The sequence below is a fragment of the Salarias fasciatus genome, chromosome 23 (genome assembly GCF_902148845.1).
Source record: "Salarias fasciatus chromosome 23, fSalaFa1.1, whole genome shotgun sequence".
Classification (NCBI taxonomy): domain Eukaryota; kingdom Metazoa; phylum Chordata; class Actinopteri; order Blenniiformes; family Blenniidae; genus Salarias; species Salarias fasciatus.
Genome location: NC_043766.1, coordinates 22,506,781 through 22,517,496, shown reverse-complemented (window position 1 = coordinate 22,517,496; position 10,716 = coordinate 22,506,781). Strand labels below are relative to the sequence as shown.

Here is a 10,716-nt window from a genome sequence, read left to right as displayed (position 1 = left end):
GGTTTTATGTCTTTAAGACAAGCTTCTAATTTGACAATTTGATCAGAGTCATCTGGCTTCATGGATAAGTAGATTTGCATATCATCTGCATAACAACAGAAGTTAATGGAGTAATTCCTGATGATATTCCCTACAGGGATTATGTATAATGTGAAGAGTATAGGCCCTAAGAAAGAACCCTGTGGAACTCCATGTTTAACTTTAGTCAAAGGTGGAGTCATCATTAATATGAACATGTTTGCTAAATAAAATCAAAGCCACTTTAATGCTGTCCATTTAATCCCAATAATCTGTTCCTGTACCTGTAGTAGGATGCTATCAACAGTATCAAATACAGCAATGAGATTTAACAGAACAAGAACAGGAACCATTCCTTTGTTTGAGTGTAGAAATATGGCAGAATTTCATGTTGAAACCTCTTTACATTGATCTCAAAGAAAATCAATTCAGTTCAACCAGCCAGCCTAATCTAGCAAACACACATGAACTGATGAAACCACTTGGATAATGGAAAAAATATCTTCCATGACATGACAAAGTGTTTTTGACCTGATTTGCTTTGAGATTCCTACTCTCTGGACAAATAACAATATTCATATTTATCTGTCTTTATCATTTTTTTTTTCCTTTGAGAAACATGTTCCTCCACACAGTCACATAACCTCACCCAAAAGATGTTACTCCTTCAGTTCAGTTCTCCTTGACTTAATCACTGATTGACTCAAAACAATCTAAGTTCTGTAGACAAGTAGAACATAAGAATCTTCTATATTTTCCATTCGCAGTGCACGTGTCTCTAACAAATGCAAACAAACCTGACACTGAAAGGCAGGAGGCCTGAATGACAGGCTTTCTGTCAGGTTATGTGACTGGAGGCCTGCATAGGTTCCTGACTGCAAGCAGGATTAGGGAATAGTTTTCTTGGGATTTCATGTTCTTGTGATGCCCACTTTGCAGTCTGTTGCTTTCATCCTCGCCTAAATGGAACTTGGCCTGCAGTTTGCAGATGGTACACAGTTTCTCTATTGTATTGTCCCTATCAAGATCAGTCATCAGTAACATCCTGAGTCTTGAAACAGAAACCACCTGATCAGTGAAGGAGGGGCCATCCTCACCGGGTATATCAACAGCTCAATAACGAAGAGAAGCTGTTTAGTGGCAGAAAAGATTTGTCAATTTTTGTTATGCACACAATCCACATGCTTACCCTGCTGCTCATCTCACATATGCTTAATCTATTATGCATCCAAAAAAAGCACCATTTGAAAGTACATTAACCTTGCTTTTCTATAGCCTAAGATTAAATGCCAAGAATTTTTCTCACAACAAGGAAGCACAAATTTTCTTACATTTTGAGTGTAATTTATTTTCTAGATTACTTAATGACTCGTGTGTTTGTATGTTGTTAGGCAATTTAGACTCATCAGTTAACCTCGAATATTTTGGGGCTGTGGGAGGAAGCTGGAGTACCTGGAGTGAACCCATGCACACACAGAGGGAACATGCAGACTCCACACAGACTGGGCCCTATTTGAGGCCCAACAACAACAACAATAACAACAACAACAACAACAACAACAACAACAACAACAACAACAACAACAACAACAACAACAACATAATAATGATGATAATGATATGCTTGGACAGAAAAGAATTAAAAACAAAAACTAAAATTTAAGATGGGATTATGAGGTTATAACTTTTTGAGAAAAGATTCAGCCTGACTTATTTCCACAGGCAGGTTGTTCCAAAGATGTGTGTGGGCCTGATAAAAGGGTCACAGTTTTCTTCAGTTTTCAAGGGATAATCATTGCTGGTCCCAGAGGGCTACCATCCTCCATGTCTACCCAGTGGCAACACACCTGACTTTTTGGAATCCCTTGAGAAGACCAGAAAGGCCCTGTCTGATTATGTGAGGCTTCAGAGTAGTTAATGTAGCCAGGCATATACTGTATGTGCTTTAAAAGTTCTAAATAAAATTAAAATTATAATTGTAAAATAAATAAATAGAGCCCCTGCAGAGGCACTAAGATATGAAAATCAGAAATAAATAAATAGTAATGTTAATGGTAGTGGTAGTACTGGTAGTAATATTGGGAAACAGTGAATATATAATATTTAAAAGTTCGTGACGTCATACTGAACGTCACTCGTATGTTTCAGTATTTAACAATGTCCTTGCGGTGTTCCGTAGTTCTTCCTCCTCTAGCTTGAGTGGCTAAGGATGGCAGAAGCACCACCATGGTCCAGCCGGTTTTTCTGTCATAGATGTTCAGCAGAGATTAGACCAAGGCTTCCCGTAAGTACCACAGACAGAGGCCACAGAATATGACAGCTGTGGTGATGAAAACGCTCTTGCTGTGCCAGTAGATATCATTGTGGCCGCGGTATAACACTTAGCATGCTAACAGAGTTAGCTGACTCCTACGTTTATCTTGCTAACGCACGCCTGTAAGATTGTTATCTGAATCAAGCGTTTGTCGGCACACGTATATCAACTGCGTAGTTATTAACGACAGCCACACCGCTGCCACACTTAACACGAGTGGCACCAACATCAGGCACAATCATGCGATGATTATTTTATCGGAGGCGTGTTAGCCTAACTACCGTTAGCTTTGGTAACTACAAACAACGCGAAAAAAACGAAAAATCCTTTACTTTATGACTTTTGTGCTGCGTGTCAACAAAACCCGTTGCTCTTCTAAGTCAACTGCCGCTATCACGCACGTGGATTTATTTATTTATTTTCCTCCGAATATTAATGACTTGGTTGAATGACCCGGTGACAACAAAGCCTCCCCGAGCTTTTCCTTGTTTTTTTGTTCAGTTGGCCACATAGGTGGGATTCCAGTCGGGCTAGAATGATCTGTCACAGAACAGTAACTGTGCTCATTACAATGCAGAAGATCAACCGTCACTTTCTGTAGGTTACTGGTAATGGCCTGTAGTCAGCGTCACACCTCAATTCCCTGTTCCTCCGCATTTTGCTGATAAGCTGTCAATATCAGCTTATTTTTGACCAGTGTTACAAAATACATCTCGAACCATCATCAGCGCACAATAAAAAAAAAATGTTAAATCAGGGAGAGGCAAATTTTTATTGGGCTTCTTTACGAGCTTGACGAAGACATCAACATCAGGTTGAGGTGTGCTGAAGCAGAGAGAGAGCTGAAACATGCAGGACTCGAGGCCCGGAGTTGCCTGCCCCTGCTCTATATATTGGATTCTGGTGATCTTGAGTTGTCACGTTTTATAAATGAAGGGTTCAGATAAGGAATGGCACATCATGTCAGTTTAATTTGACTTGTACTGGTCGATGTGCATCCAAATAATTTGGATTAAAAGGTTTTATGGGTGGATTTTTGGATCTGAAACATGTTATTGGAGTAAATAGTGTTCCACCCTTTTCTCTTTTATTAATAGCCTCCATAACTCCTATGGTTTGTATGGACACTTTTTAGCAGCAAAACGTGTATCTCTGGTTTGTTAGGTTTCATTTTCTTTTTTTCCCCTTCACAATCCCTTTGCAAGTGCCCGAAATAACCTTCACTATTCCTTTAATTTAAATAGTGTAGATTGCAAGGGTTGCTGGAAAGCAGTGCTTCTCAATTCCAGTCCTCAGGCCCCTATTGTCCAACATGTTTTAGCCGTTTTCTTCTTTCAGCACACCTGATTCTAATGAATACCTCATCATTCAGCTCTACAGAATGTGTTGGAGGCAAACATCTAAAACATGATGGATGGGGGGGGGGGGGGGGGGCGTGCTGAGAACCAGAATTGAAAAACACTGCTGCAGAGTGTGTGGCAGGTTGTTGGGTAGATTAAGGCAGGGGTGTCCATCTCTGATCCGCAAGTGCTCCCTTCTGCATGTCTTCATTTTCCTCAATCTCATGTTGATGTCCTCCTAAAGCATGTAGGGAAGCCCACTAAGGAGTCCCTCATTGCGATCAGGTATGCTGCAGCTGGGAGAAAGCTAAAACGTGCAGGACATTGGCCCAGCAGGACTGAGTTTGGATACCCTTGGATTAAGGATATGAAAGTCTGTTGTGGGTACATTTGACCTCATGCCACTATTCCACTCCATGGAAAAGGCTTTTTTTATGTACAAGAGTTTATTTTGCCACACCAGCTTTTTTGATGCTTAGTAGTAATTTTGTTTTTCTGCCCTTTGTAATGTTTGTCACAATATAAGATATGTTTATTGATGGCTGTTGGGACTCAAAGATGAAAACTGCGTAACTTCTTTTGTGCTAAGTTAGAAGCTTCTAGCTTGACACTTGGTGTGCTTTTTGTAGATCCTTCTGGCCTCTTTTGTCTTGCGCTGAAAATCATTTTAGTTGTAGTTCATCCCAATAAATAAATTCACCTCTCAGCATGTGCCTGCATATAGCCAATGATAGTTGTAGCCATAATTTTTTTTGTTTTTATGATTTTTTTTCCCCTCAATATAACAATGGATATTCATGCTTGGAAAACTCATCCTTATCGACAGATTTTTATCGCTGCAGTGTTCCCACTGAAGATCCTGAGGCTCAAATAATACTTTGGATACCATTGGGTTGATGTAATTTAAATATTGTGATACAGTGTGGTCCTTAACTTTCACAGAAATTCTTGTTATAGTTAACAATGGGTCTATATTTCCCTCAGAGTCACTTTTTAATTGCTACAATTTGGAACCTGTTATTGTTTGTTTCTTTACAGGAATATACATGTCCAAGATGTGATTCTGGGTTTATTGAGGAACTGTTGGAAGACAGAAGGTGTGTAAAAAGTGTATATTGTCAATACTTCATGAAACAGGATTTATTTCTGCTGTATTTGACTTGAAGTGGTGCAGTTTCATAAAGCATAGGTTTTCCGTGCTAGATTGTTTTCAAGTGTTTCGCTTCATTTTGGCCTATATTTCATTCCATTCACTCATTACCGTGCAGTAGTTGAGTTCATTTTGTTTCCATCATCTGAATGATGCAGAATCCCATCTTTTGGAGTCGTCTTAAGCCCTATTCACACATGACAAGTATTACCTAAGGACCTCTGGTAATTTGTGAATTACTCCCACATGTCTGTGTTTCTTTCAGTGCATTTGCACAGGACAGGCGAACTCTGTTTTACTTGAATTTACAGACATTATGGTCGTCGGGTAGGTTGGGGGGAATTTTGTGCGGGTGCATGCGTATTTTCATTTTACTTTAAATCTAAAAGAGTAGATCAACAGCTGGGGAAGCTCAAAAAGATCCAGACACTCTACATTAGGAGTCTAAATATTATATTTTCAAGGGACGGATTGTTTTTAATTTATATGCATCATAATTCTGAACCAAAAATGCGTCCTCCGTAATTATTACGAATCACCAGAGGTCCCAGGGTTGTTCTTATCCCGTGCAAACAGAGCTTTACAGGAGTAGTTTCAACATTAGACATGAAGGCCCAGTTTACATGAAATTTGTAAACTTTGCTTGTTTTTGAGGTGTGTTGCACACAACAAAGCTGCCAGTTTTTGAAAACGGCAGTTTGTGAAAACTGCTTTAACAAGGCTACATTTTCGCAAAAGCTTCTGTCTAAATGGGACAAACATAAGTTGCACACCGTTACACTTAATTTTTTCAGTGTGTGCATATCGATCAACAAAAATAATTTGAATTTCATATTGTTTGTACTGTTTGACAACAGTACCTTTTCAAACTGTTCATAATACCATTTGATGTGTTTCCAGTTACTGGCTTGGTACAGTATTCGATGTGTGTATGGTCATGTAAACCTTGCTGCTGTCTGCATGTGTAACTTCTTTGGAACTAACAATGTAGTTTCCAGCAAAACATTTTTGTGTAAACAGGGTCTAATTGCTGATGATTGAAGGGTTATTTGTCAGCTCAAAGTTGTACTTTCAGTCAATATAATAACACTGTAACTTCAGAACAGTCTATAGCCAGCACCTCAACTAGCAGAGTACACATAGTACACATATTTTGAAAGCGGCATAATAAATGAGCACAGATTTTGATATGACACCTGAAAAGGAAAATGGCTTCGTCTTCTCTCTCTCTCTTTTTTTTTTAAACCATTCTCACACATAACATTGTCAAATATTTGTCCTCCCGTTTAGTGCTGACTATGGCTCCATGCCTACCATCTCCAGTGGACCCTCGAACCAACAACCATTTGAGGTTTTTAACACGTTCTTTACTCAAACTCTATCTCTATCACATAACCACTCTTTATTCTGCTCCATTCTGACTTTCCTATGCTCACTGTTGCACAACAGACTTAGCATTTCTCAAATCAGCTTCCATTGACATTTGTGCGATCTGCTGTTTGAAAATAGAAGTTGTCTCTGGGTTTTTCACTTCTTCTTTTGCAGGGTTAGAGCTGTAGTCTGCATCTTTCTAATCCTAAACTAATATGTTTCAACTTTGGTCAGTCCAGAAACAGTATTTTAAAGTAGTGAGCTTTGCTCTTTCTCTGAAAACATTTGTGACTGAAACTAATGAAGGGCTGTTATGATTTTATTGCCTGTTATTAATAAGGACATTTTGTGTCACCTGGCATTCTGTGACATTTCCAGAGAGTTGATATTTGAACTGGTAGGCAACAGCACTCTTTATGCTTCTAGGTGTACTGTAATGACTGTAAGTAGCTGAGAGACTGCAGCAAAGTTGACTGACTTCTTGACTACTGGAACTTTGAGATGTTTTTTTTTAATTTTTTTTATCTATTTGTCTAGCACACTGCAGACCCACACTGGTATGCATTCCCCACGGGCTATGTGCCATTTACACTGGGTGTTTTTGATGACACTTTTGACGTTGGGGCCACACTGGGAGCAGAAGACAACCAAGAAGCTGAAAACCGCCGGGAGAGGGACCTGGCGTCGCGACAGCGATACAGTGCCAGGCAATTGAGAAGTCGTCACAGTTCAAGACAAGTCGGACGACATGAGGGAGTTCCCACCTTGGAGGGGTATGCATCGTGGCCTGTGACTCAATTTTTTACTTCCTGTGATTTGTCACAGTTTCCTGTGGCTCCATTTGTAAATCTGTTGTCATCTCCTACAAAAGTGTCATATATTTACCATGTTATCTTTTCCTAGAATCATACAGCAGGTAATGAATGGAATAATTGCCCCCACTGCAATGCCAAATATTGGTGTTGGACCTTGGTAAGTCTGTGTAATGGAAATAAATTCCAATAAAGTGCCAATTAATGTTGAACTTGAATATACTAATGTCTCAATCTTTTTTTTTAAAGGGGTGTTCTTCACTCAAATCCTATGGACTATGCTTGGGGGGCTAACGGACTAGATGCTATTATAACGCAGGTAACTTCCCCACACACATTTAGTACAATAACATTTTTAAAATTATTTACATGAGTGCATTGTATTTACATATGTTTTAATTCACTACCTAAAACTATTCTGTTCTGTTTAGTTACTGAACCAGTTTGAGAACACGGGACCTCCACCTGCTGACAGGGATAAAATAAAAAGTCTTCCAACAGTACAAATTACGGACGATCATGTTGGTAAGTGAGAAAGTAATCACTTTTGGTATTGTTGATTTCAGTGGCTGATTTCCTATGATACACAAGAAATTGTTTACCCACTGTTATCTGATGTTTAGGGCATATTTGGCAAGGTCCTTAAACTCATTGACATGTTGTTTTTCAGCTTCAGGACTGGAATGCCCAGTGTGTAAAGAAGATTATATTGTTGGAGAAAATGTGCGGCAGCTCCCATGCAATCACATGTTCCACAATGAGTGTATAGTCCCCTGGTTGGAACAGGTACTTCACGTTACTTTTTTAATGCTCTCTTTTACTATGGTGCTGTTTTTGGTGTTTATTTTTGTTTTCGAGTAAAAACCACAGAAAAATAAATCTGTCACTTTGTTCTTGCAGCATGACACCTGTCCAGTGTGCAGGAAAAGCTTGAGTGGACAAAACACAGCAACGAATCCTCCAGAACTATCAGGGATGAACTTTACCTCTTCTCCCTCCTCATCCTCTTCCTCTTCTTCCTCCTCTTCTACACCCCAGCCCTGAACTTCGACCAGCAATGAGAACGCCACTGATAACTCATAGAACATTTATCCTTTTGAGAGAATTTTTTTTTTGACTTTTGACTTTTGCACTTCAGAGCTGAGACCTCCATTCTCTGGCTGCCTTATGGCAGTAGTCTCAATCCACCTATCCAGGAGCACTCACGACTGAATTTTGTTTTTCCCACCTTCATTGGGAATGTGAGCAAAGGAAGGGCTGAGGCCTGAAGTGCAGTTTCCTTCGAGAACGATATGGAGAAGCGTTAAAACTTCAAGCAACTTCATCTTCTTGGAATTTGATGTTGCCACTTAAATTTGATTAACTTCATGATTATGTACAATGTGCTGAAAATAAAGTTTTGTGGGTGCTAATATTCTCATGCAAGTCATTTTCATTTTAATTTCCTCTTAAAGGTGAACAGTTACAGACTGTAATAGGACTGGACTGAAAGACTGCCCATGGTGACCTACTGCGATCATCGGTGGAAAAACCATTGAAACAAAGTCTTTTTTTGTTACATTTGATCCATGCTTAAATATGAATTGAAAGCGAAGAATTAAAAATCCAGTACAATGCCACTTCTGTGATTATAAATGCAGTAGTATATTGAAACTGTTAAAACACACAGATGACTATTGGGTTGTCTGTGCTTTCTGGTCTAAATTATTGTATTCCTTTCATCAAGTCAGGCAGGTCATTGCAACTACCAAGCAGCAACTACAGAACAATGACCCCATTAGCAAGTACCTTTGGATGTTTTCCATGCATAATACAGGTTTTGAGACCATTTTGTACTTTCAAAGTAAAGCCAAGTCCAAAGGCATGCCTATAATAAACAGTCTGTGTTGAATCCTTAACCGGTGCGCTTGCCTGCAAAATGTTATCAATAAGCCAATAAATTCTGCTTCCTTCTTTTGTTTAGCCATATGGGTGTATTTCCTCCACATTGTTCTGTTCTCCTCAGGGGTTTGTGTTCAAAGTCCTTTAATCCAAAAGTATTGTTAGGACACAATTCTGGCTTGGCTGAACACCTCTGACTTAAGGCCATGGGTATGACTCCACAATATGTTGATTCATGTTCAATTTTGTCTTTGCATTGTGGATGATGTTGCAAGTGGTTATGCCTTTTGACTGCATACTTTGAAGCTTGAGATTTTTAAGGATGTTGCTTCAAGCTTTATAGTTTCTTATAGCTTGTGCTAAGGTATAGCACTGATATACCATTCAATTATTCTTTGTTACAATTCAAAAGTTCTCATTTGGGAAAATGGTCAGTGGAAAATTTTAGAGTACAAACAGTTATGATGAAAGCAGCATTTAGTTTTAGAAAAGCAAAATTTGACAACCTAGCATACTACATTGGAATGCTAATCTTTAATAAAGATAATTTCTGTTCTGTAGTTGCTGGGTCCTAAATCTAATTCCTACTTAAAATTTTTAGGTGAGACAACTTTTCTGAGATATGTTTATATGAAGTGATTTCATGTGATTGTCCTTAAATGCTAAATATAGGACCGTTGTTGCAGGTATTAAAATAATTAAAATGATTTTGGTAATTGGTGTTGATGCACACATTTCCTTACAGTGTCTTGTCTGTTAACATGGTGAACAAACTTGTCAACCAGAATGTGCAATAATGTGTCTTTTTATTTCAAATGTTTCACCCGAGCAGCATGTAGTTCTCCGCTTGTGTTCATTTTCCCTGTGATCGTCTTTCGACCTGCCCACAATGTGCTCTGCATTCGCCCATATTCAAATTAGAAATGCTCAAGCCCCTTTACTATTTTTATGTTGGGAAAAGTGATATGTCATGATAAATATCCTAGTTACTGGATTTTTGCTGAAGTCTGCAGCTGATTCTTCATTAGATTATTCAGAAATAGTAATCTTTCCATCTTCTATGCCAATTTTGCAATCACAAGGCACCTACAGAAATTTAGAGTCATCAAGACTGAAGACTTTATTTTTCTTTTTTTTAGGACTGTGGGACCAAACTGGAGTACCTCGAGAAAATTCATGCACACATTGGACAGAAAGGCCCTCTGATTTAAACCTGGGACATTCTTGCTATGAGTCAAGCCTACTAATCACTCCTCCACTGTCTTGCACGATCAGAACCATGCGCTGCATTTTTGAAGAACTGTTTACACCAAAATGCTTTTTGATGGGTGATCTGTGTTTTCTGGTTTTATATGTATGTTTTGCATTGATACTTGGATTTTATGTATTTTTTTCATAATTATTGTCTTGTATTCGAACAGTATCTGGGAAAGGAAGTACTCCCTGCTGCACTGCACACTGATTTCTTACATTTGGACTCTAGGGTGTACAATGGAAACAACAAATGATTCCCAACTCTGGACCTGATTTATCAAATCAGTCTTGTTTTCAGTAATGCAAATAAGCAGTCCTGTAATGTTCTAAACTTTTTTTTTTTTTTAATGAAACATGTTTAAGCCTTGCCAAGCTGTTTGGCTCTTTAAACCAAATCAAAATACAGAGTGCTCTCACCTCACATTGAGAGTGTTGGGGGTTCAAATACTGGCAGGGCTTTCTTGTATATAGTATACATACTCACCCTGTGTGTGTGGTCCAGAATTATGCATGTGAGGTTAATTGGTGACCCTATATTGCCCCTAGGTGTCATTTGTCCTGTGAAGGACTGGTGAC

General features: G+C 38.8%; 1 protein-coding gene across 2 annotated transcripts; it reads left to right on the top strand.

The window, feature by feature from the left end:
• The first annotated feature begins 2,195 nt into the window (after positions 1–2,195).
• Positions 2,196–9,880, top strand: rnf126 (ring finger protein 126). 2 transcript variants are annotated; one of them, XM_030082441.1, is made up of 9 exons: positions 2,196–2,302; positions 4,711–4,769; positions 6,113–6,173; positions 6,734–6,966; positions 7,097–7,165; positions 7,255–7,324; positions 7,437–7,530; positions 7,676–7,791; positions 7,906–9,880. In XM_030082441.1, the coding sequence occupies exons 1-9, from the start codon at positions 2,228–2,230 to the stop codon at positions 8,047–8,049; spliced, it is 921 nt and encodes a 306-aa protein (XP_029938301.1). In that variant the 5' UTR covers positions 2,196–2,227; the 3' UTR covers positions 8,050–9,880. The 2 variants fall into 2 exon arrangements, with proteins under 2 accessions (XP_029938301.1, XP_029938300.1); XM_030082440.1 differs by having other exon boundaries at positions 6,731–6,966.
• Positions 9,881–10,716: the final 836 nt, after the last annotated feature.